Genomic DNA, 27,973 nt, shown 5'->3' with positions numbered 1-27,973 from the left:
TTTCCAAAAATTTGTAGTGTAAAAAAAAAACTCATTAAAAACTCATTGTGGGAACGCAGCCTTAGGAACGGAGCTGCACTAAACACGCTGGACAAAACTCAGTGTGAACATACCTGAAGGGGATTACCCACACAATGTTTTTGGCAAACCATAAAATAAATGTTACTTTTTACTCGCTAGCTACTAAAGAACCCATGAATAAAAAAAAGCACTGATATTAAAGAGGTTAAATACACTTATTTATGTTCCAAAAAACTGATAGAAATAGATCCCAATTCTTCACTATGTTCTTTTTTTTTAATTTAACAATTAATGATGATGGGACACACTATGTCAAATAAGGAAATGTCTTTAGCATATATGTCAGGAATGTGAAAAATGCCCCAGGATCCTTGGATTCAGGTGTTACTCTTCCTGGAGGTTCCTTTCACACCATGTAGAAGGTATGTCAGAAGAATACTAACATATGCTGTGATGTCCCCAAACATTTCTATAGGCCATAATATGTCAGAAGAATGTCTTTTTATGCATACGTTTTACAAGTGAACATCCAGATATCCAGATACTTTTTTACTACAATAAATAATGTAGAAATCTATAGTTCACAATACTCCAAAAATAAACCTCAAAGCATTATTCATATAAATGACAATGCTATGAACAGGTTAAACTGGAAAGATCTGAAGACTCTGGTTTCATGGTCCTTACATGGCCCACGATGCCCAGACTGACCACGGATCTCCTGACCATAACTTACAGCCTCACAGACATATATATGAGATTGTAAGGTCAGTTTGAGAGATCCGTGGTCAGTCCGGGCATTGCGGGCCATGTAAGGACCATGAAATATGCCCATCTGAACCCAGCCTTAAGGTGTCTCCACGTTATGATTAAACACTACACTTGGCCTATATACTGTAGCTCCCAGCACATACTATATGGTGAATGTATACATAGTGCTCCACTAACCAAGTGTATACCAAAAGAGTATCCTATTTTTTTAATGCACGGCTTCTTATCGAAGACTACAATTTTCCTCGCAGAGGCAAATAGTAAAAATGTTTGTGTTTTTTTTTTACACATGGGGTCCTAAGGGATATAGACATATAACACTATATAGGACTGTACAGTGTCATACTGTATATCAGAGCCTTTCATAGGAGGTATGCAGTGGCAAATACTCCAGACTTATACCTTTGAGGGAAGATTTAATGTCATCCGTGTGTCATCAGTGTGCATGTGTCTTGGAGGTTTTGCGGCCCGTGCGGCGTGCAAACATACAATACTCTTGATCAATAGGGCTAAATCTACTCATTTAGGGCACACTCGTCAATGCATTATGGTTGTACCTATCCACCTTCATTATATATTTTCCCAACCATTGGTTGAACTTGATGGACACATGTCTTTTTTCAACCATACTTGGCCTTCGCCAAAAGTTTTGAAACAGACACAAATTTTGGTTGTCACAAAGTTTGCGGCTTCAGTTTTTAGAATGGCCATTTGCATTAACTGTAGATTGTTATGAAGAACGATCAGATGATTTTCAAATGTAAATCAACCATTTATAGGATCATCAAGAACTTCAAAGAGAGAGGTACAATTGCTGTGAAAAAGGTTTCAGGATGCTCAAGAAGGTCCAGCAAGTGTCACGACCGTCTCCTAGAAAGGATTCAGCTATTTGACCATTTCAACACCAGTGCAGAGCTTGCTCCGCAATGGCAGCAGGCAGGTATTAGCAAAGTCTTTAGGAGGCTGGCCTGGTGTGAATAATGCTAACAAGTAAGTTACTTCTCTGCAAGAAAATCATGAAGAACAGACTGACATTTTTCAGGTGGTACAGGGATGGACTGCAGAGGACTGAGGCTAAGTTATTTTTTCTAATAAAGCCTCCTTCAGACTATTTGTGACATCTGGAAAAATGATTGTCAGAGATGAAAAGGTGAATGCTACCATGAATCTTATGTCATTCCAACTGTACAGGATCTTGAGACCATTAATGTGTGGGTTTGCTTTTCTTTCAAGGGAGTTGGTTCTCTCACAAGTTCGTCTAAGACTGCTATGAATAAAGTATGGTATCAAAACATTCTCCAAGAGAAACTTCTCCCAACGATCCAGGAGTAATTTGATGGTGAAAAATGCTTTTTCCAGCATGATGGAGCACCACATCACAAGGTAAAAGTGATAACTGTCTCAGTGAGAAAAACATTAAAATTGTGGGTCCATGCCATGTCCTGAAATCTCATTTCCATTGATAACCTGTGGTCGATCCTCAAAAAGCAGGTGGACAAACAAAAAACACAGAAATTGTAATCAACTCTAAGCACTGATTAAGCAAGAATAGGTTGCCATCAGTCAGGATTTGGTCCAGAAACCGATATTCAGCTGCCAAACGAAATTACAGAAGTTTTGAAAAATAAAAGTCAACGCTGGAATTATTGAGTTTTTGTATATAAATTTGATATATTTGTTAATAAAAACTTATGAAATGCTCATAATTGTCCTTTAGTAACCATAGAAACATACACCTAAAAGATCTAAAAACACTGAAGCAGCAAAATTTCTAAAAAGCAAAAATTGTGCCAGTCTCAAAACTTTTGGCCATGACTGTACATAGCTATGTAACCAATATTGACAATTAGTAAGGATCAATGCACGCCATTTAACTGGTGTATGGTAGGCAATGCGTGCATGTAGACTTTAAAGACAAAGTGTAAGCCAAGATTATCCATTTGGCATTCTGCCACTTGAAAGTATACAGTATGTGAGTACTGCTATCATCACAACAATAAACAAAACAAAAACTTACACCAGGTTGGTGCTGGTATCTAATGTGACTAAGGCTATGTTCAGATGGAGGTTTTTTCGAGGAGCTCAAAAATCAGAAGTTTTTCAAGCAGAAAAAGTTTTAGTAGATGCTTCTTTTGTGGGGAGTGTTTATTTTCCTAAAGTAAATTTTGAAGAGACTTTTTTTCCTGAACTTTGCAGCCTTTTGACATGGAGCAAATTTCAAGAGGAAGCCATCTCAAAGAAGTGACATGCACTTTTTATCCAATAAGGCATTTTTCAAAACTTGAAGAAAAAAAAAACTTCAAAAACTGAAGATATGAACACTGAAATGAAACACAAGAGTTTTTCAAGCATTTTTTAAGTGATTTTAAGGGCTCGCTCACACGAGCATATTTATTGGACGAGTGCTATTTGATGTGTTATCGGATCGCTCTCGGACTAATTTTATTCTATAGGGTAGTGCAGATCTGTGACCCTTTTTTTATGCCGATTCAGCATGAAAGAAAAGTTGCAGCCTGTTGTGAGTGGCTATGCAAATCAGATCGCACTCACTCATTCAAGTCTATGGGTTTGTGGAAATCACCGGACTGCACTCGGCTGTCATCCGCAGATTATCACAATGGAGAAGATGGAGAAATCTTGTTTTCCATCTTCTCCATAGCTGTGCTGCGATTCTTTCATGTGAGAGAATCGGATCACACTAAGCTGACACTCCGCTTAAACTTTGACCCGGGGGTCATTTACACAATCAAACTGATTCTCTTGTATGAGAACAAATAAGCTTGTGTGACCCCGGCCTTAAAGTGGTTTTTGGAATAGATCTGCTCCCCCCCCCCTAAAAAAAAAATCAGCGTGAACCTAGCCTAATGGTGGTTCTTCCACAGTCGTTTATGCACTTAGCTGAATGTATAGGCCTGGTAAAGCTCCTTGCATATTTTCTATACATTTTCATAGGACCTCTGACTTGCAAATATGTATCTGCCTACCATATATTTCACTTTATAGGAAAGTCCGGCACACTTTACATTCCTAGACAAAAATCCAAAGCCAAAAATAAAAAATATAGTTTTCAATTGATATGGGTGATAATGATGGACAGATGTCATGGTATCCATCCAGACTGTGGCCACTGTTAAGACATACACCTTATGAGAGTCAGACAGTAGCCAACACTGCCATATACACATAGTCTTTCTACCTGTAGCAATTACAATCCATACATTATTCTTGTGGCCGCTGCAACCAATCACTGCTCTGAGCAGTCATAAACTATATACGGTAGATGCAAACATAAGATCGGAGACCAGTAATTGGCTGCAAACACTGCGGCGGGAGGTTAAAGAAGCGAGTAGAGTTTTTTTAACACATTCCCAGTTCCTGGCAAAATGTTAAAAGTGTCATAAAATTCAATACATAAACAGCAACGAGTAGTAAACTCATAAAACTTGATGATGATACGATAAAGCTCATTTTCAAAGTCCTCAATGTATTGTCAATTTATGCCATGGAAAGGCTCCTATTAAAATTTCTTGTAAACAGCATTATACATGGGTTTGCTGATTTCTCGCACTCGCCAACGTTAAACGTTCCATAATAATGCAGTTTTGTTACACATATTTTAGGCTTTTCATACTCTATAATTGTCAGAGAATTATTTTGCTGTCCAACCCTACAGCTGGCAGTCACAAAATGACAGCAAGAGAAATAAAAACATCACAGGTGGATTTCCTTGTTTTAAAGAAAAAAAAGATATTTCTTTACACTGAATAAAAATGAAATTGCAATTTCGCTATGAAATAGAAATGTTGCTGAATGGCAGCTGTATTAACCTAAATCTCTGGTCCAAAGCCCTGCAAGTCTAAGCATTAGTTCCCTACCAGAGAAGCCTAAGCTAAATGCCATAACCACATACACCCTCCCAGCGCAAGTCTAAGCACTCTACAAAATAGAGATGAGACCATAGGAAACACTTTGAAAATGTATTAAGGTTTTGTGATTAAATCTAAGGAAAAAGAGCAAGTAGCCCCAGGGCCTTCTCTACCTAAGCTCCTTTACTTTTAGGTTCTTGCCAGATAACAATATAAAAGTTTTAATATGTGACGGAAGAGATTATTGATTGTTTGTAAAAATCCCTGAGCTCCACTGATTCTGCCGTTCTTTTCCATTTTGTGCTGCATTGCTCCATTGCCGAGATATTCACATTTGTTGATTTTGGAGCGCAGTATGTGAAATCTCTGCTTGCAGATCAACTGAGCATTTCTTCAAAGTCTTCTCTGGCGGTGTGCGCTTTCATCCCTCCTTCCCGGATACTGCTATTCACAGCTCAGCAGCCGATATAGCAGTCTTGCAGTCTCAGACACTGCTAAGCTGTGATTGGCAGTATTTAGGAGGATGGGTGAGAGTGCATACTCTCAATGAAGAGTTTCAAGAAACGCACAGTTGGTCTACAAGCAGAGATTTCACATACTGTGCTCCAAAAGCAATAAATGTGAATATCTCTGCGATGGAGCGACAGCGCAAAATGGAACAGTGCAGCAAAATCAGGGGAGCTCAGGGATTTTAACAAAGCATTTAACTAACTTTTTTTTTAGCAAGTGACAGGTCCTCTTTAACAGTTTTTTATCCTTTTCCTGGACTCATCCAGTATAACAGTTAATGCCCTAAATGCCAGACATGATAATTTCTGCTAATTTCTGCCATCAGTTTCACAAAAAAAAAATCACTGAATGGCTACATATATGTGAACACACCCTTACTGGGCACGCCCACCAATAATTTTCCTTAGGGTCTCCAACAACTCTAATTCAGTTTGCTTATATATATTTTCAACACACATTCGTTTTAGACAAGTGTCAAACTCCGGCCCGTGGGCCAACTCTGGCCTGCAGGGTGATTATATTTGGCCCCCAACACCAGAACCGCCACCCCTACGTGGGGCCATTATTCTGTATGGAGGACTATGTGGGGCCCATTATTCTATATGGAGGACTATGTGAGACCCATTATTCTGTATGGAGAACTATGTGGGCCCATTATTCTATATGGAGGACTATGTGAGACCCATTATTCTGTATGGAGGACTATGTGGGGCCCATTATTCTATATGGAGGACTATGTGAGACCAATTATTCTGTATGGAGGACTATGTTGGCCCCTTATACTGTATGGAGGACTATGTGGGGCCATTATTCTATATGGAGGACTATGTGAGACCCATTATTCTGTATGGAGGACTATGTGGGGCCCATTATTCTATATAGAGGACTATGTGAGACCCATTATTCTGTATGGAGAACTATGTGGGGCCCATTATTCTATATAGAGGACTATGTGAGACCCATTATTCTGTATGGAGGACTATGTTAGCCCCTTATACTGTATGGAGGACTATGTGGGGCCATTATTCTATATGGAGGACTATGTGAGACTCATTATTCTGTATGGAGGACTATGTGGGGCCCATTATTCTATATGGAGGACCATGTGAGACCCATTATTGTTATGATCTGCAACATAAACTAGGGAAAGAAGGGGAGAGCTGTCCCTACAGTAAGACTAAGCTGAGTCCCTACGTTGTAGCGGGCGACCTGTTCCTTGTGAACAGACCCGCCTTCGTCCTCGGCTAGTATGAACGGAGACCTATAGAGAAAGGGAGGGGTCCCTAAAAGAACTAAGGACTGGGACAAAAATGGGACACCTCCTAACAGAAGTTGTTGCAGAGCAAAAGATAAACTGACAAAAAGTACTAGAGGTCCAGAGGACCAAGCAAACTAGAGATAGATAGGCACAAAAGCACCTGGCTAGAGAGACAGTCAAAACAACACTGAAGTCCAGCAAGGCCAGAAGGGCGGAGCTGGAATATATAGGAAGATGGTCATGTGACGGCAAAACACAAGATAGAAATAAAAACAAACAGGAGGGTTCTAACAATTATTCTGTATGGAGGACTATGTTGGCCCCTTATACTGTATGGAGGACTATGTGGGGCCATTATTCTGTATGGGGGACTATGTGGGGCCCATTATTCTATATGGAGGACTATGTGAGACCCGTTATACTGTATGGAGAACTATGTGGGGCCATTATTCTGTATGGAGGACTATGTTGGGCCATTATTCTGTATGGAGGACTGTGTGGGGCCCATTATTCTGTATGAAGGACTATGTGGGGCCCATTTTTCTGTATGGAGAACTATGTGAGGCCCATTATTCTGTATGGAGCACTATGTGAGGCCCATTATTCTGTATGGAGGACTATATTGGCCCCTTATACTGTATGGAGAACTATGTGAGACCCATTATTCTGTATGGAGGACTATGTGGGGCATATTATTCTATATGGAGGACCATGTGAGACCCATTATTCTGTATGGAGGACTATGTTGGCCCCTTATACTGTATGGAAGACTATGTGGGGCCATTATTCTGTATGGGGGACTATGTGGGGCCCATTATTCTATATGGAGGACTATGTGAGACCCATTATAATGTATGGAGAACTATGTGGGGCCATTATTCTGTATGGAGGACTATGTTGGGCCATTATTCTGTATGGAGGACTGTGTGGGGCTCATTATTCTGTATGAAGGACTATGTGGGGCCCATTATTCTGTGTGGAGGACTATGTGGAGCCCATTATTCTGTATGGAGGACTATGTGGGGCCCATTATTCTGTATGGAGGACTATGTGGGGCCCATTATACTGAAAACTGGTTGGCCCGCAACTTTGTCCAAGCTTTTCATTTTCGCCCTCTGTGTGTTTAAGTTTGACATCCCTGTTTTAGATTATATACACATGATGGATTTTTCTTGTGGAAAAATCTGATGAGCATTAATGAAATCTGTGGCAAAAATTCAAAGGTGAACCTTAGATTTCTACTGCAGATATGCAATGTGCTATTCTTTGGATCAACATGCATATTAGCTCAATTTACTACCTGCCAAATATGCACCGAAATTGAAAGTAAAACTCTGGCTTGTGAACCTTCACTTCAGCTATGGTCACACTATCAGTATTTGATCAGTATTTCACATCAGTATTTGTAAACCAAAACCAGGAGTGGGTGATAAATGCAAAAGTGGAGCAAGTGTTTCCATTATACTTTTTCTCTGATTGTTCCCCACCTGGTTTTGGCTCCCACTACTGAGAAAAAATACTGTGTTCCCCACCTGGTTTTGGCTCCCACTACGGAGAAAAAATACTGACCAAACACTGATAGTGTGACTGCAGCCTAAAAAGAATAAACTACAGCAACTGTTTGGCTCTATTCATGCAGAGTTTTTTTAAACATTTAAAAATCACAAGCTTTTCAAACAGAAAACGCTTAAGAAACGCTCCTTTTTGGGGGAATTTTCCTTTTACTGAAGAGTCTACTAAAGCGGTTTTGAAAGAGTTATTTTTCCTGAAGAATTTTTTTTGCAGCCTTTTGACTGGACAGTAACTGGTTTCGAGAGGATTCCTTTAGGATCTGCTTCGAAGATGGAACATGCATTTTCTTATTTTCCACCAAGCATTTTTCAAGATCTCTTCAGAAGAAAAAGCTAAAGAAAGCAAAGTGGATTTCTAAAGTGCTGGTGTGGTACAACATCATCATTGCGACGTGACTCACACGTTAATCATAAGAGGAGCTACAGATGCCAGGAGGTATTGAGATAGTTCTCAAAGATCCTTTCCGAAAGCCACAAAGTACTAACATGGCCTCTGGACTGGGTCCTGTGAATGCACTCTAAAGAACGCAAGGGGATAAGGGGTACCATGATGTATGCCAGGGGTTGCAAGTATAATGTTACAGCATGAATAGTGGTTTGGACTATTTATGTAATTTTTGGAGCTGGCACAGATACCTGGATACAGGTACATGGTGCCCAGTGCCTTGTTATGTGTCTACGAAGGACTATATGGTGAAGTCAGAATTATAAAGTTGATTGTTTCTGATTTAAAATGTGTTTACAAAATGTAAACAGAGTTTTTCACTTGTGCTGTGACCAAATCTCTCCAAGCAGATATGCAGTAAATAAGCTATAGATTAAAATAACTATCCCAAAGGCAATTTGTAAGAATTTACAAGACAAAGAAATAAATCATAAGTCATGGAAAAGAAACAAAAACGCAAAAAAAATGTTTAAATCATATATGATATATGTCGCAAAAAAATCGCCACTTGACTTCTTATAACATTCTCTTATCCCACCGATCATTACAGCTGCAGACAAAGGTCATCGAGACTGGTGTTTTTTATGCCAGCTTTGATGAAGGGTGCGCTGGAGTAAGATGCACTAAATTTGCTTCTTTCAGCTTTTATGCACCAATGCAAGAAATGTACTCCAGTTGGGAACAGGAGTACATTTCTCTTGTAGTTTACACCAGAAAATTAGGATGAATTTGTTGGTCATGCTGAGGAATACATCCTTCCAGCTAAGCTATACCTACTATTTTCGAAAAGTGACCGAGACTGGCATAAAGATGCCAAAATGTACAACATTTTTGTGCAACTATGAGAAATTTTGTGACATTTTTTTGGCCAGAATTGTTTTTAGGCAGAAAGGTTCCTCAAAAACCGGGATGATGCCCCCTGCTGGGCCCACCTAAAAGACTTGTAACCTACTTGTAAACCTGACAGCAAGTGTTAAAATTCCCAGGAGTGCCACCACAGGGGAAATTATGCATTACGTAGTGCTGATTTAAATCAGTAACCCCTGGCATATCTAATGCATAGGCTTGCCAGGTAGTCCATACTGTTTATAGCTGTTCTCCATAAATGAAGCGACTCCTCATTTAATCAGATTGGCCAAAAAAGTTATGCAAAAATGAGTATTCAAAACCAGATAACCGCTTCGAAGAGCATCTTTAGGGTAGTTAATGGCTACCCAACCCAGCACTGCTGAATAGGGGTTGTACATAATGTACATCCTCAAACCTTTCCACCTTTCTCGCCACAGACAGATTTATCATTGAATAAGTCCCACAAGTGTCCAGTTCTAAGCTTGGTAAGTATTCCAGAACTTTTCAGTAAACCCTAACCAATTCTTACTTTTTGGTCTTGATTGATGGCTCCATCATTCTGCTATGTCCAAATATTCGGCACTGGAACTATTGGTGGTACCATCAATCCAAAAGGAAATTTAATGACAATTTTCAATCTTCTGTGACATTGGAAATGAAAAACATATATTTGATTGCTTGCTATGAGAATACTGATAGCATACCCTAATAAAATAAAAGTATTTGGGTTTAAAAAAGTTGTCAGCTTAGGACAACCTCTTTTTCATACAAGGGTCTAATGAAAATAACCTAAAGTAGGGTAGGGGCACACAGAGTCTTTTTCAGGCCGGCGAATTCCGACAAGGTTTTCAAGCAGCTTCAGGAAACACCGGCATTTTTTTCTTTTTTAGCATTTGTTGGTCATTTCCCGAGTGCTTTTTCAATGTTTTTGACCATCTGGGTGTTTTTCCATTATTTTAACAAACCAAAATTGTGAAGCCATTTTACCTAATATAATAAATAAGGCACACAATTGACCTATTTTCTAAATGTCTGTTGTGCGTTGACACTTTTCTTTCCATTACTATGTATGCATTTCATATGTTTTTTCTCATTGATGAATATTTTAGATAAGATTTATTAGAAAAAAAAAAATAATATTGTCTAGATTTTTCCACATCATGATAGACACTGCATAAAAAATAATATGTATATTGAGAAATGAAGCAGAAAATATCTTACAAACGTATACATGTCCACTAAGAACTGGTGAAATGACTCGTTCGTAGCTACGGTATTGCATTCCTCTCTTGAACCTGGGAGCTGTAATCTCCACTACGACAACTGTCCGTGTGAAAAAAACAATTACCACGCAATAAAAACACCAGCGATTCGGTCATGCAACAAAATCACTCATGTGGAACAAGCCCAAAGGTAATGTAAAAACAGTCTGCAGCTGCCTAATGGGAAAAGACCATTAAATATTCATAGGATTCTATCTATGTTTAAACATAGCCCTAAAAGGGATACCGCAATGAAACGGCATTTATCTAGAAAACAATGGATCTACTTTACACTCGCTGGTGAGCTCAGGTCATCAACGGTTTAATAGGCATTGTTTAACTATTTATAGGATACGTTTACAGCACTTAGTCTCCAGGATTTGTGATATATAAAAGGACAGGAGCCACAGTCGGGAATCACTTGTGATTGGTGCGCCAGAGTACCAAAAGATCCTCTGATAAGCCCAGGCTCTGATTCACTAATGGACACCAATGTACCAAGAGTCCAGCAGAGGACAACCCTACTTTGAGTTTACTCCAGCATTTGGAATTGCCAAAATAATTGTCCAATGTTAGTAAGGGTGGTGTAATTTTAACCTGAAACTGTTAGCCATATACTTGAATGAAGAAATGGGATTCCCACTGTTGTGTAATGGCATAAGAAAAACAACAATAATTCTTGGCTTCAAAGATTGCTGGTGTTTCTTCGATTGCACAGGCACTGAAAGCATCCTGCACAGTCACAGATACAAGCAGCAGGAGCTCCTCCTGTTACAACTCTCCTGTTAGGTTTTTTTTAGTTTGCCTATTTAATACGGCTCCGCCCTCCTGGCATTGCTGGACTTCATTTGTATTTACTACTGTTGAGCTAGCTTGGTGCTCTGTTGCCGTTCTCTGTTAGTTTTGCTAGGTCTTCTGACCTCTTTACTTTTTGTTGTGTGTTTGTCTTTGACTGCTACGATTTCTGCTAGGAGGTGTCCAACTTTTCCCAGTCCCTAGTTCTTGTAGGGATTCCTCCCTCACATCTATAGGTCTTCGTACAGACTAGCCGAGGACTTTAGCGGGTCTGATCGCAGGATCAGGTTCCCCGTTACATCGCAGGGATCTAGTTTAGTTCTATTGTAGGGACAGATCTCCTGTCTTTCCTTAGTCTCTGTAGCAGATCATAACAGTAAGTCCAGCCTTAAAAAAAAAAAAAAAAAAAAATTCTCTAAGGAAAGACCTCCAGTTTTCCATCATGGTCTCGGTGCAAGATTTGGCTCAATGCTTGCAGGGACTCTCTCTGGAGGTGGCCAAGCTCCAACAACACATGAGTAGCTGTTCTGGAGCGCATTTTGTGGAACCAAAGGTACGTCTGCCTGATCTATTTTTTGGCGAACAACAAGATTTTTTTTCTTTTAAAAATGCTTGTCTATTATATTTTCGTTTGAGACCCGGATCCTCTGGTGATGAATCACAGCGCATAGGGTTCATAATGTCACTTTTGCGCAAAGATCCTCAGGGATGGGCCTTCTCTCTCCAACCTAGTGATCCGTGCTTTAGATCAGTGGATAGCTTTTTTTTCTGCTTTGGGTTTATTGTACGATGATCCTGATCGTGTCTCATCTGCTGAGTCTGAATTAAGACGTTTGAGGCAGGGATCAGGTAATGTGGAAAAATATTGTTCTCACTTCCGTCGGTGGTCTGCCCAGGTGGGGTGGAACGATTCAGCTTTGAAAAGCTTGTTTCTTGCAGGACTAGATGAAAGGGTTAAGGATTTACTGATTGCTTATCCCACACCTGGAAACTTGCAGGAGGCAATGCAATTAGCTATACGGGTGGACAGGAGACTGCGTGCAAGGGTTAATGAGAGCAAATCCTCTGCTATGTCAGCTTCGAGTCCTGAGAGGTTCAGTGCTGACAATGGTGAGCCGATGGAAATTGGGGCGATGACACCCCGCTCTCAGGAAAAAGACCGCCGACTTTCTGAAGGCTTGTGTTTCTATTGCGGAAATTCTGGTCATTTTATTAAGAGCTGTGTGCTTCGTATGAAGAAAGAAAAAAAAATGGTCAGTCATGCCCGTATTGCCTGTTTAAATTCTAAGGGAGTATTCCTATCTGCCACTACTGCTGCTCAGGATGAATTAATTGAATTTCGGGTATTTGTGGATTGTGGATCTACTCTGAATGTGATTGATGGGGGATTCTTGGAAAAACTTAGATTAGAACCTAAAACTTTGTCATCCCCTATTGCTGTGGTTTCTGTCGACGGCTCTCCCTTGAAGAGTGTTACTCACAAGGTCTGTGAATTTCCCCTCACTATTAATGGTATTCATCAAGAGAATTTGGATTTGGTGGTATTGGATAATTTGCCTTCTCCAGTAATATTGGGGTTACCCTGGTTAAAATTGCACAATCCTGTACTGGATTGGTCTACCAATGAAATTAAGTCCTGGAGCCCTAAGTGTTATGACAAGTGTTGTAACGGGCGCATTGCTGCTGTGGATAAAGGGGAATTGCCTGTACCTATTCAGGATTTTTGGAGAGTTTTTTCTGAGGAGGAGTCGCAGGTTTTGCCTCCCCATAGAGACTATGATTGTACCATTGAATTTGTCCCTGGAGCGACTCTTCCTAAGAGTCGTTTATTTAATCTTACTATTCCTGAGAGAAAGGAATACATACAGACAAGCTTGGCCGCCGGTCACATTAGGCCTTCCAAGTCTCCTGTGGCTGTTGGATTTTTTTTTGTAAAAAAAAAAAGATGGCGGTTTACGTCCTTGTTTGGACTTTCGTGAGATTAATTACTGTACGCAATCCCTACCCACTGCCATTGATTCCTGATTTATTTAACCAGTTAGTGGGGGCCAAGTGGTTCTCTAAAATTGATCTCCGGGGGGCATACAATTTGTTGCGCATGAAGGAGGGTGATGAATGGAAGACTGCTTTTAACACTCCTGTGGGTCATTTTGAGAATCTGGTTATGCCTTTTGGTCTTACCAATGCTCCAGCATTTTTTCAGAATCTTATTAACGATATCCTTAGACCTTTAATCTGCAAAAATGTGGTTGTGTATTTGGATGACATTCTGATTTATTCACCTGATCTGGAGTCTCATTGGCGGAGCGTACGTGAGGTATTACAGTTATTAATGGACAATTCGCTTTTTGCTAAGCTGGAGAAATGTGAGTTCACTGTACAGAGAATTAGTTTTTTGGGCTGCATTATCTCCAGTGAAGGTTTTGAGATGGACCCGGTTAAAGTTCAAGCTGTGCAGGAATGGCCTAGGCCTATTGGTTTGAAATCGATACAGAGGTTTTTGGGTTTCGCCAATTATTACAGAAAATTCATAAAAAAAATTTCTTCTATTATTGTCAAACCGCTGACCGATCTCACCAGGAAAGGTGCTAATGCGGTTCAGTGGACTTCTGAGGCCATTGAAGCTTTTGTGTTTCTAAAGGAGAGGTTCACCTCTGCTCCCATCCTTATGCAGCCTGATGTGACTAAGCCGTTTTTGGTTGAGGTTGATGCTTCTTCGGTGGGGGTTGGTGCGGTGTTGTCTCAGGAAAACAAGGATGGAGTACATCCCTGTGCCTTTTTTTCAAAAAAATTTTCCGAGACTGAACTTAATTACAATATTGGTAATCGGGAATTGCTGGCGATTAAACTCGCATTTGAACACTGGCGTCACCTCTTGGAAGGTGCTGATTTTCCCATTCAGGTTTTCACTGATCATAAAAATCTGATCTATCTTGATGCTGCCAAGCGCTTGAATGCCCGTCAGGCTAGGTGGGCACTTTTTTTCTCGCGGTTTAATTTTTCCGTTACTTACATCCCGGGTACCAAGAATGTTAAAGCGGATGCTTTGTCTCGCAGCTTTTCTCCCATGGTCGGTGTTGAGGAGGAAGAGGAGACCATTTTACAAGAAGGTGTTGTGATTGCTGCTTTGGACTCCGTTTTGGAGGATGAGATTCTTAAAGCACAGGAGAATGCCCCATCTAACACTCCCCATGGGAGGTTGTTTGTGCCTAGGACCTTTAGGAGAGAGTTTGGACGGATGTGCGTGGTAATCTTCAGGCGGCTAACAAAAAATCGAAGAGGTACTTTGATAGGAAACGGCAAGAGGTTTTGTTTGCTGTTGGTGACATGGTTTGGTTGTCCTCTAAGAATCTGCGATTGAGGATTCCTTCTAAAAAATTGGGTCCCAAGTTCGTAGGGCCCTTTAAGGTGCTTCAGATAGTTAACCAATCTGCTGTTAGGCTGGAGGTTCCTACGTCCTGGAGGATTAATCCGGTGTTTCATGTTTCTCTGTTGAAAAAAGCTGATGTGTCGGATGGTGACGCCTCTGCCACTGTTCCTCCGATGGTGGAGGACGGGGAATAAGAAATTTCCCGCATCCTAAATTCTAGACGGTATAGAGGGAGTTTGCAGTATCTCGTTGCTTGGAAGGGTTTCGGACCTGAGGATAACTCATGGGTGAGGGCGGATGATGTTTCTGCTTCCAGACTTGACCGAGCGTTTCACAGGAGGTTTCCTGGTAAGCCTGGGCCTAGGGGATCCGGAGGATCCTCTTAGAAGAGGGGGTACTGTTACAACTCTCCTGTTAGTTTTTTTTTAGTTTGCTGGTCACATGACCAGTTTTGCCTATTTAATCCGGCACCGCCCTCCTGGCATTGCTGGACTTCATTTGTATTTACTACTGTTGAGCTAGCTTGGTGCTCTGTTGCCGTTCTCTGTTAGTTTTGCTAGGTCTTCTGACCTCTTTACTTTTTGTTGTGTGTTTGTCTTTGACTGCTACGATTTCTGCTAGGAGGTGTCCAACTTTTCCCAGTCCCTAGTTCTTGTAGGGATTCCTCCCTCACATCTATAGGTCTTCGTACAGACTAGTCGAGGACTTTAGCGGGTCTGATCGCAGGATCAGGTTCCCCGTTACATCGTAGGGATCTAGTTTAGTTCTATTGTAGGGACAGATCTCCTGTCTTTCCTTAGTCTCTGTAGCAGATCATAACACCTCCACCTGCACCTGTGTTTCACACTTTTGTTTCCTTGCGTTCCCCAAGGGCAGTGGGAAGGCTTCACTGTGCTCTAAGATAAGCTCTGAAGCGGGTTAGAGTTTCTTAAGCCATTATATGACAATGTATGAGAATTCTTAAATCTGGATCCAGTTGGATAAAGCACGTTAGATGAGCTGCGCAGCTGGTGTAAACTGATCCATCAACAATGATGATAATAAGCTCTTTACATTCCAAATGTGTTTCAACACCTCGACATTGAAAGGTGTTGTCAGTAAAAGAAACCTTATTATCATCATTGTTCAAGAATTTGTTTACTCTGGCAGCACTGACCACCTAATGTGCTTCATTCAACTGGATGCTCTATTCTCCAGCCATGGGGCAGCAGCCGTTTTTTCTTCATGACTACATAGGAATTGTACTTGTCACAACTCCACCAAGTGAGCGGTAACCAAGCACTTATCCACTCTCCCTCCATAGGGTATCACCTTATTGTGCGCTGTGTTCCCCACATCTAGATTTTTTCAACTCTTAAATCTGAGCAGATAACAATTAAAGGGTTTAGGTCTTCTGCAATAAGTATATTTTATATATCACTGAGGCTTTAAAATGCAGCATTTTTTTAATACACAGTTGGATGCCAAGCTAAAATTTGGACCCCAAGCTAAAATCTCATGGACCGGAAGCTAAAATTTCTTGGACCCCAAGCTAAAATCTCTTGGACCCCAAGCTTAAATCTCTTGGACCCCAAGCTAAAATCTCTTGGACCCCAAGCTAAAATCTCTTGGACCTCAAGCTTAAATCTCTTGGACCTCAAGCTAAAATCTCTTGGACTGCTATTATAGGATAATGTGGTTTGAAGATTCTTGTTCCCCCAGCAGAAACTATGCAAGTCTGTGACAATGCAAGTTTATAAGTCAACAAGCACAGTAAGACATTTCTTTTTTTTTGCCATGAAAAAGGTGCTGGCCTGGCACTGAAATGCATTGGTATCAATAAAAACCTTATTTGGAATGCCAAGGCTCCTCATTTTCTGCAGCTTGCCAGATGTGATTTTCTCCATTTTGGCAAGCAAGCAGAGTACTCAATATCTCATCCTGTGTGCTAAATTTGTTAGCTTTTATGCTATCAAGTATTAAGTTCCCATGCACATTAGAGTATCGTTGGCCAAACCCACCACTATAGACTGGATCAGCCGACAGTCAAATGTGCATGGGCGCCTTCAGGTTCTCCTTCAACAGATGAGGTCAGGCGAGAAAAGAACCTAGATTGTCTAGACTGCTGACCATTTTGTTCTCCAAGAGATCAGTTGCCACCAGATGAGTCACTTTCATAGAGAACACAGGAGCACTCAGCTGAGTTGAGCACTCCGTTGTATGGGGGAGTCAGGAGAGACAGCTGTTAGCAAATGATTGACTGATATCTGTTATGTATGGGGGGCTTTAGAACCACCCAAGTTACAAGTAAAATTAATTTTATTGATTGGGGCCTCCTTGCAGAAGTTCAGCAGCTTGCTATCTACTCGCTACAGAAATACAAAACCAACAAGTGTAAAAAGTAAACTTTTTTACTATTTATTTTTGATCAGCCTTTATAAGGTTATACATCTTTGTAATAAACTCCATTATCTTATTTTACTTCCTTCTGTCTCTAACACTATGCTGAAAGTGATGGCTTGTCAGCCTAGTTCATTCTGTCTGAGTAGCTGAGGTAAACTGCAGGTCTGGCTTAGCTTTGTACTCATACAGTAATGTTCTTTGCTCCTCTTCCCCATGCTCAGACACTATTACCTGTGTGAACATGGGGCAGGGGAGCAGATAACTTCACTCTCTGAGTATAGATCTTTGCTTCACCTGCAGTTTACATCAGCTACTAAGACAGAATGAACTAGGCTGATAAGCCAACACTTTCCGCATTGTGCAATACAGCACATAACACACTATAGCACAGCCTATCAAAGCCTGTATAAAAGCCAAGGCAGAGAATGCAGCACAGTAACTATTTCTGGGTGAACCTACTTAGTGAGTCACAGCTTGGCAATAGACATAGGGAGAAAAAGTAAAAAAAAAAACCCTGATCATACTGCACCGATAAGTGTGTGTGAGAAAATACAGCTTGAAGAATGGTTACCATTCATGCACCCATAGCCATAGTATATGGAGGTCACTGTGACATTATTAAGGCTGTGTTTGCGTTAAAGAGCTTGAAAAGGTCTGGATACAGTCCTAGGAGACCTCAGAGTATTACATGTCTTTTCAGGGCAATTGGAGTAACTGCACTTTGCGGTAAATTTATAATCTGTAAATCAAATTTTTTTGGGGGAAAAAAATCACCAAAGCTGGCAAAACTGAATTTCAAAAGAATTCAATCATCTCTAATCAACAGGCTATATGTTTGAAATCACTCTGGAGTGCTCTGAATATATTGAAGATTGTGTTGCACCTATAGATAACTTCTCCGCCAAGCGTTGGGTTGCTATTCTTTACAAGTATTGGACCCATGTTGTATACATCTGTAACGCAGCACTTATAGAGATACATACTGTTAGTCTTTAAAGAGGTGGAAGTTCGGGTTCTGGTACCCAACCCAAACTTTATTCCAAAGTTAAGTTCGGGTGCCAGAACTGTACCCAAACTTGAACCAGAACCCGAACCCCATTTTAAGTTTGGGTTCGCTCATCTCTAGATGCCATTATATACGGTAGTAAGTCGGAAGAGAAAGAGAATTTGAACTATAATAAACAATAAAAATATAATGGTAATTAAAAACAATGGATAGTTGTTAATAAGCTTAAAGTATGAATGTTAAATTTATTCTAAAGGAAACCTGCCATTTGTACAATGCCAACCTATATCTGAATAGTATGTACGGTAATGCCCACTGAATAGTCCTCTATAGTGCCAATCAAGGTGCAAAAGAAGAATAGACATGAGTCATATGCCTCCTCTTAGCTATGATTAATAGCTAGAAGAGCTCACAAAGAAGAGGGAACACCAACATACACTTATTATCAAATGTTGAGCACTATGTCCTGACCTCCAATCAGCACTTCGGGAGGATGTTTAGTGAAGGTGATTACTCATTTTAACTCAATGTTCTTAGGTCATATGTAAGATGCCCTAATGATCCTTCCATAAAATACAGTAACAATTCATCTATTAACATTTTATATTGATTTCGATGTGAAAAATAGTCATCGAGGTTAATATATTTCCATTATATATCCAGAGCATAAACATTTCAAAAAATGTTAATTTTCAAATCAACTTTTATTCATAAAATGACCTCACATCTAAAGTAACAAGCCGACTTAAGTGCCTGAAGGTGAAGCAAAAACTAGATGCAAATGGTCTTAAAAAAAAGCTACCGTTTTGTGTTCACAGCTCCTGGGCTGACCTACGTGTCTCCACGTTTGCAATATACAAATAAGCATGTAGTCTGATCCTGCAGTTGCATGTTACCTGTCACTTCTCGTTAATCTACAGAACATAAAAGTTGAACAGAGAGGAATGGCTGCAGGATCAGACTACATACAGGATTTGTTTGTAGTCTGTAACCATGGAAACAGACGGGTCTGTGTGATTTTTTTTTTGTCATTACAATATTCTTTATGTTATTCCTGAATCATTTTAATATTAAAAAAATAGTTCCAATTTTCCAATAGAGTACATATACTTTAGAAGGGATACATATATCAAAAGGTAAAAAAGTAGGGGCTGTTTCATGTGAACACACGCGAGAGAAGAGGAAGAAGCGTGAGTTCACCTCTCTGCCCTACCTCTATGCAAGTATAGAATTGCAATAAAGCATGAGAATCTTCGGTGAGTGCCTCTATTTCTCTAGCTTTTACTATATGTATCTTCTGAGTACTTGCTTCATTGATTCATCTGAGCAGCCGGAGAAGGGGCCATTGGAATAGCACCACACGTCTCATGATAGGAGGAATGGTGCTGACCTTCATTTTCCCTCTTTGCTAAAATTTTAAAGGGGACATATCATATGGATTTGCCACATTAAACTCCCAGCACCATGTTAATCTTCTCTTTTACAGGGATACATCCATGCTTTCTGCAAAGGCCTGGTGTACAAAACTAACTTATTATCCAATGAATGCAATATGCAAATTACCCACAAATAGTCATCTGGGTAGGCCATTCCTTTCTAAAGTCATGCTGTATAGGTTGTAATAATGCCCATTGTCACCTGACTGACATGCCAAACTGGGTCCAATATTACCAGAGTAGCTCCTGAAATCTTCCTGGTCTAGTTGTCTCAACTCCACCTGCACACTGCGCATGCGCCAGAAGCCAGGAATCAGAGATAGTGGTCCGCTACAGAGGGAAGCTCTGGCATTCTGTCTCGTATACACAGGGCACAGATGAAACTCATCCAGATGACTAAGAGCTAGAATTAGTGTGAATTAATTGGAAGTCCCATTCCATCAGCCACGACAAGAGAGCGGGAGAACCGTCTATTACCTGCCGTCATCTCTGGTTCTTCTTTTTGACTACCCGTCTGGGCGTGACATCATTGCTGACACATATGTGACATCACGCCAGGCCGGCTAATCACAAGAAGAGCCGGAGATGACAGTAGGTAATAGGTGGTTCTCCCGCTCCTGTGCCACAGCCACAAAACACTGTCATGGCCGATGGAATGAGATTTGGGAATCGGGTCGTACCAACTCTACTAATAGAGGTTAATTTTTGTACACTGTTTTTAAGAAAGGTGATATACTGTAAAGAAAGGTAAAGGAGAGGACTATCCTGCTGGTGGCAGTTTGGTGTGGCAACTCCATGTGAGAGGGTCCCTTTAATGACCACATGTGATAAATGTTCTGCGTCCACGGGCGCCAAAGTGTATATTTAATCTATGTACCATTAAGCTTTTGTTCAATGCTTCTAGTGGAGGACGTCAATAAATAATGAAAGGTTTTATATTTATAAATGACCACAGCCTCAATATAAAGGAGCTATCAAAAATATTTTAAGACGCTTCCTTTATTCTAATATTTTACATTGCAACACTGAATTTTAGATTTTTTTTTATTGGCAGTCATTATGTTATAGTATTATTTACTGTATATTTTGGACATGCAAGAATACAATATTGCACACCCAACAGTCATCCAACATCATATGCAAGCAAGGTTTTAAAGACACTCTATTCATTTATAGCGATTATTATCCATAAACTATTGAAGGTCCTCTCCCTACAGTTCCGATTGGAATTTTGATGGCCACGTGAGACCCTCTCCTTGCACATTGTGGACGCTGCTTTGAAAGCAGATTAGTTTCTTGAGAGGAAGATACTGGGGTGGTCTCTGTATGTGTGCAGCCTTCATGTCCCCTTTCTTCCTCTACTTGAAGGATCACAGAGATAATAAAAAAATACCGAAAAATTTTATACGTAGGTTCTTTGAATTATATTAGAACTGTTCAGCAACAGGAAGTCCAGAATACTGTCTTTCTTCATAATCAGTACTTCAATTCACAAATCCCAGGTCTAAGACCCTCCAGGAACATTTACATACATATTTGAGAATGATATTAACAGTTTTATTTTTGAAAAAAACAAAACCTCAGTGATCAAACTCCTTGGTACCAGCTAGACGAATCTACAATAAAGAGGAAAGGAGAAGCAATAATCCTTACCAGTATCATGTGACCGGTGGAGATGTCCATATTTGACTGCACGGGTTCCTCACTCCAGGACGATGTGCTGCTCCGTGCAGTGGGGCTGGCCATTGGTCCATCACTGAACTGTGATGAGATGCTATTGATGCGAGAACTGTGCAGAGGTTCTGGGCGATCTGAAGACTTGACAGCCATCCGCTGACGGCATAGCTCCTACAAGAATGGAGAGAGAGACACACAATATGAATAATAAGGAATTAATGTTGACCCCAAGGGAAATTTTTTGTCAGCTCATGCCAAGAAGCTGTACATTTTTAGTGTGGATTTAAGAGAAAACCTGCCAGTCTTCTCCAGCCGACATGCAAGAACAGCGTTCTGCACGTCATGTACTCATCTACGCTTACCCGATTCACACTGCATATAAACACGGTAGAAAAAAAAGGAATATGAGAGCCGCATCCTTGATAAATATCACTGCCAGGTTTGGAATAATTATCTATAATTTTGTCCTGCAAAGTTTTTTGTTGATTAGCGAATAGCAGTCTTCATAAACACCAAAAAGATATATTGTATAAGACTAAAGAAAGAACAAGTGCGATAAATGGCAGATATCAACTTAGGAAACTTGTATATTTAATGTAGGATAGGTCATCAATATGAGATCGGTGGAGGTTCAACACCTGGATCCACCACTGATCAGCTGATATCAGCTCTGGCAGTGGCCAGATGTAAGCAATGGACATAGTGGAACACTGCAACTCTGTACATTGATTAGTGTCCACTGTTGAATACAGCTCGCGAGTACTGATTAGCGCAAGTGCTCGTTACTCGAGTTTGCCGAGGGTGCTCGGGTGTTTGCCTGACAAACATGGCGCAATCCCCACATGTTTTGTGGCTGTCTAACAGTCGAGGGCAATTGAACATGTCACTCGAGCACCCGCGATACTCGATGCATAACCAAGCACCCTCGGCAAACTTGAGTAACGAGTGCTTGCGCACATCACTACACCTGACCTCTAGACCTCTAATTACCTATTTATAATGTAGGAACGTCTCATGTGAACCTTTCTAAACACATAAAATTTATGCGCACATTTTTCCCTTGTCAACTTCAAACCTTGAACCTAGTGCTGCAAAATTACTGTGCAATGCCAAGAGTTCCCCCTTGACGTCCATCAAAAGCCTCTCACTTAGCCAACTTGGAATCTGTTCTGTATTGAAGTCGTTCAAGAACCTTGAAACAGCTGTCTACACAAGGGTGTCATTTCCTTTTGGGTAAAAAGCTCTCTAAATAGTCATGTTGCAAGGCTCTTAACTTTTAGGGTAGCTACTTCCAATAGGTGGCAGTGCAAAGACAGATTTCTTCTTACTGGAAGAGAGCTAGTCTGCATACCAACCAATGAAACAGTATGATGCTTCTATTCAGAGTCCAATGGTTAAAAGCTTCATTGATACAGACATTAATTAAAATGTACTATTTTTTTTCAACTAAATAATTATAAAACGTAACTCTTTAGTAAGGGTACATTCAGATCCCTTAGCTGTAGTTGCGCTTATACAGGAAACTGCACTATTACCGCACCTAGTTGAAAAAATGCAAGAGAAGTCCAGCACTTCATCTACAAAACATAAGGATAAAACCAATAAAGGTTATTGGGCCATCAAAATATAAAAAAATACACACATTAAAAACAGGACATCCTGGAAATAGTAGTATTTACCTACGCGTTTCGAGTACGTAAGTGTGCGATTCATGGATAAGAACTGCACACTAATAGCAGTTCAAAATGCATAGGGCAGTAATACTTCTTCCAGGATGTCCTGTTTTTTAATGAGTGTAAACCATGTACAAAAGTCATGTAGATATGCTCAATTTTCACCCTGTATCCTTGTTAATTGTTCAGTTACCTATGTCATTTAGTACACATGACTGTATATCAATCAATAGGGATGCAATTACGGAAGCTACAGGAGTTGTTACCCACTTTTGCCCACAATTGTTCTATGTTATATATATTACTGACACCATCAAGGGTGGGGCAAGCTCTCCTGGTTCCCAAGTCAGTGGTTTCAGAATGCCCTAGAAAAAAAATGAAAAGTGTTCCTCTTCTCAATAGTACCATAGACAGTTGCCTACTTCAGCTACCGCTTGCCAAGTCTTGACCTTGTTATCAATGCATAAATAGACCAATTTACAGTTCTGGAGTCTGAATGTTGTTCGAAATCCCCTGATGGTAATGTAGTGGTGAAAAAAAGTTAACAGAAGGATGAGGATAAATCAGTGACTTACAGTACAAATGTGTCCACAATATTGTGTTGAATTTGGTTAAAGGGGTTGTCTGGGAAAAATAAAAGCTTGAATATGTGACTGGATGTGTGGCTATGTAAAAAATAACAATCTGAATAATACTCGCCTATCAGCACCCACGAGGATCTAGTACAGGTCGCTCTGTGGGCTGCGGTGGCAGATGAAGTGGAGACACCACCATTCAACCAGCTGCCCGATTGCCTGAACAGTGACATCTACACTTCCTGTGCCGGTACAGACCATAGAGCGGACTGCGCTGTATCCAGGAGGGTGCCGGTAGGGGAGTATTTACAAGACTGTTATTTTTATACATATAGTCCATTGGAAAGCTTTTATTTTACCCATAAAAGTCTCTTTTAAGGACTCCAATTTCTCATGAACAAAATGTAATAAAATTATTGGAACATGCTAGTAAAACCCTTAACAGGCTGAATTTCGCCCACATATGGGCACTAGTGATGAGCGAGTATGTTCTGTTAACCCTTTCGGGAGCAGGCTAAACAGTTGCAAATCATGTGCATGGCATGACTCAAACACAACACCCAAGCACGCTGAAGATACTCGGAAAACACCCGAGCATGTTCGTAAATCTCGAGTAACGAGCATGCTCGCTCATCACTAATAGGCACATATAAAATGGACTTCTTTCAGCAAAATATTACAAAATTCTGTTTGTTTGTATTTTTCAAAGTTGGTCATCTCATTCTACCTGTTTTAGGATATGTCAAGCCGAAGCAAAGGTAAGAAAATACACATCTCTGTTCTTACTGGTGTTATGTAGAGATGAGCGAACTCGAACTGTAAAGTTTGGGGTTCGTACCTGTCCGGGGCTGAATTCTGTACACGTATTTCTCCCAGAAGTCCGTTTTAGTGAGAGAGAGATTCTGTGGGGGTACTCTTCTTCCTTTGGCAGCCCCCAGCCTTTACTACAACTACTTTACAGCCTTTTTACAGCACCAAAGTTCGGGTCACCATTAACTTCTATGTGATTTGGGTTCAAGTTTGGGTACAGTTTTGGTACCTCAACTTAACTTTGGACTGAACTTTGGTCGAACCCGAAGATCCACGAGTCCGCTCATCCCTAGTATTATGATCCCAACAATACAGAAGAAATCATAACACCTAGTATGGTTACCAGCAGGAGACTGAGAACCCAATGAGAAAATAATGGTAGGGGGATAATAAAAAAGTGACAATGGAAAAAGTGCTGCCACCCATAACAGCCACTAAGGGCACGCTTCATTTTTAACCTGCCGTAGCACAATAAGAACTGTAATCTGATTGATTGCTTTCTATATTTCTCACAAGACAAATTGGCCATAAATATAAGCCAGAAACAAATGTTATTCTCAGCAAATGTAGTCATCGGCATGAGCTTCCATCTAATGTAAAATGAATTTGTTTTATATAAAAAATTGCCTTCCAATCCAACCACGAGACCTTTCCTTAGATAATACTCTTGACATAAATTTCTTAGACAAGCAAGGTTATTGTCAGATCATTTTAATGTAAGATACACGGAGGAATGTGACAGGAAAACATGCTAGATTTAAGATACACATTGAGGCCACATCGGGTCCATCTCTTAAATCCTTCCCTTCGCCTTATGTGAACTCTTCGTGTCACTGACTGGTGTGCAGATACAGCGACCTGCAGCAATGCACAGAAAAGATGGAAGTACTCATTAAATCCATCAATCTAGGTTGTAATGAATTACATATATTTATAAGTCGTAGTCTAATAATAATAAAATACTTGGCCTCCTTCTATTATTTCTGGACCTTAGAATTGGCCCCATTCCTCCTTTCTGTTTGTGTTGCACGCTTCTACTATTCCTGCTCCCTGCCTCTGTCTGAGAGCCCGAACCCACTCATAGTGACATCAAAAATCACAATTTCCTGTGGGTCAATAAAAAGCAGCCATATAAGTTTTGTGATCCGCTTTGGATCTTATGGACTGCTTACTCGAAGTCACTAGCGGACACAGACAGGAGAGGCCCCTGAGCCAAAATGATGAATGAAAAAGAAAGATGGAGAAAAAAGAAAGATGGAGAAAAAAGGGACGCTCTTGGTGAAACCTGGTGATTAAGGACAGGGATGGGGCGAGAAAACTGCCCACCTGACCGGGTTGTGCACCCCTGCACAACCCTGAGAATAGCCTGGAGAGTGGAGGTCCACAGTGCCGTGATGCTGCTGCAGCTTGAGCGTTCACGTGACCGGCAGTGATGTCACGGCAAACAATGTATGGGCCTTTTGCAGTCCAATAGCTCATCATAATGCACAATTCCACCTATTTGAGAGGTGTAAATGGGTCCCCGCACCTGTTGGGCCATGGTGCACCTGCACAAGCAATATGTCTGTCCCTACTGGAAGTGGCAGGTTGTGGCCGCCTTTTTTTTTTTTTCCTCGAAGCACCTGCCTCCTGCCTGGATCTAGATGTGTAGTATGAAGTGGCAAAAAGCTGCATATTTAGATTTTAATCTAGACTAGGGCTGGCCATACATTTCAGATTATTATAGAGTAAATACATGTTTGGCCAACAGCTATACTATATGGACAAAAGTATTGGAACACTCCTCTTAATTATTGAATTCAGGTTTTCATTCAGTCCCATTGCCATAAGTGTATAAAATCAAGCCTTACGTCACCAAGCACAATGCTAAGCGTCGGATGGAGTGGTGTAAGGCAAACCTCCAATGGACTCTGCAGCAGTGGAAATGTGTTCTGCGGAATGAGGAATCATGCATTTCTATCTGGCAGTCTTATAGAGGAATCTGTTTTTGGCAAATACCAGGAGAACATTACCTGTTTAACTACACTGAGCCAACTGTAAAGTTTGGTGGAAGAAGGATAATGTTATGGAAGTTTGATATATGAGGTTGAACAAGACGCCTTAGTTGCAGAGAAGGGAAATCTTAATGCTTTAGCATACGAGATATTTTGGACAATTGTAGCATCCAACTGTGTCGGAACAGTTTTGGAAAGGCAAGGTCCATAAAGACATGGTTGGGTGAGTTTGGTATAGAAGAACATTACTGGCCGTACAGAGTCCTGACCTCAACCCCATGTGAACTATAGGTTGTCGGATAAAGATGAACTATATTGGAGATTGTGAGCCCAACATGAGTGTCTGACCTCACAAACACTCCACTAGATGAGAGAGCAGAAGACTGAAAGCTATTTTAGCTGCAAAGCGGGGATCCATTCCATATTAATGTCTATGCATTTAAAATGGGATGTCAAAAAAGCTTCTGTAGATTTAGTGTGGAGGTGTCCCAATACTTCTGTCCATATGGTGTATCCTCCCTACTTCCCCAAACACATCATACACATCGAAATCAGCAGGTTCATCTGACATTACTCTCTAAGGATATATTCACAAGTGACAGAAAAAAATCTGGGCAGATTTTGTTGCAGATCTACAGCAAAATCTATAAGTATTACATGCAAATTCTGTTGCAGATTTTGTTGCAGATTTATTGTGAATCTGGTGCAGATTTCAACCTATGAATTGCTCATGTAAAATCCAGGGTGAAAATCTGCACATGCAGCGAATGTAAAAAACTGCACAACAGATCAATTTCCGTAAGGAAATTATCCACAGCGTGTGAATGAGATTTCAGAAAATCTTATTGACTTTTCTGCTACTGTAATCCACAGCAGATTTTCCATATCTGAATCTGGATAAAAAAAAAACAGCTAATCTGCAATGTGTGAACAAGCCCTTCTAAAAGGAGGAAGGCCGGTGTCGGTGGGGATGTTGCACACTGCCAGTAGGACAGTTGTACGGAGTCTCATTTGCTCGCTGCTACTCTCCTTTTTTTTCTTCTACTCGAAAAGTGGGTCAAGTAAAATAGCACGATTAAAGGCGTGTTCACACTGAAAGAATATTGTGAACAAGCCTTCTTAAGAATGCTCTTGTTTCACAATAATCTTTCAGTGTAAACAGGTTGCTGGTCCTCCGATGAATGAGAAAAACGCTTGTTCATTGGGTGAAATGATGTTTTGAGCAGCACAGAGCATTATAACTCTCGGCAGCATATTGTCCTGTGTAAACAGGACCTGCGCTGCTGAGAACTATGGCATTGAAAGATTTATTACTGATCATCCAGTACGCATTGTGCTCTTCTGTGTAAACAGGCTATTAGAACTCCGATCGGAAAATATTTACTAATCACCGGTCACTTAGTCCCGGCGGTCGGTCTGAGTAGTGCACTACAATTAATACCCATAAGAGAATCTTTACTTTTATAGCATGAAGTCCAACATAGAACTAGATGAGATAGTATGAGATATTTTTTTAAGTCATGCCCTAAACATAAATTGAAGTACATACAGTATTTCTATACACCACTCATCCACAACGCAAGCTGTATGAGATCATGTATACAGGGCGCAAAGTCTGCGTTTAAGGTTGAAAACTTTCATTAAAAAATAACGATGAGCGAATTCATTTACTAGGTTCAAGATTCACAATTTGCAAATTGAT

At 40.5% G+C, this 27,973-nt stretch overlaps 1 protein-coding gene across 2 annotated transcripts in view; it reads right to left on the bottom strand.

Moving 5' to 3' along the window:
* PTPRN2 (protein tyrosine phosphatase receptor type N2) overlaps window positions 1-27,973 on the bottom strand; it is a 1,402,724-nt gene that overhangs the window by 87,110 nt on the left and 1,287,641 nt on the right. For both annotated transcript variants that reach the window (XM_073677683.1, XM_073677684.1), the window contains one exon: window positions 21,196-21,390. In XM_073677683.1, the coding sequence (XP_073533784.1) occupies window positions 21,196-21,390 (195 nt within the window). The remainder of the gene's footprint in view (window positions 1-21,195; window positions 21,391-27,973) is intronic.

This window comes from Phyllobates terribilis, unplaced genomic scaffold (genome assembly GCF_046119375.1).
Source record: "Phyllobates terribilis strain yellow unplaced genomic scaffold, ASM4611937v1 Scaffold_4__5_contigs__length_816908805, whole genome shotgun sequence".
NCBI classification, from domain to species: Eukaryota; Metazoa; Chordata; class Amphibia; order Anura; family Dendrobatidae; genus Phyllobates; species Phyllobates terribilis.
This window is presented reverse-complemented; position numbering and strand designations above follow the sequence as displayed.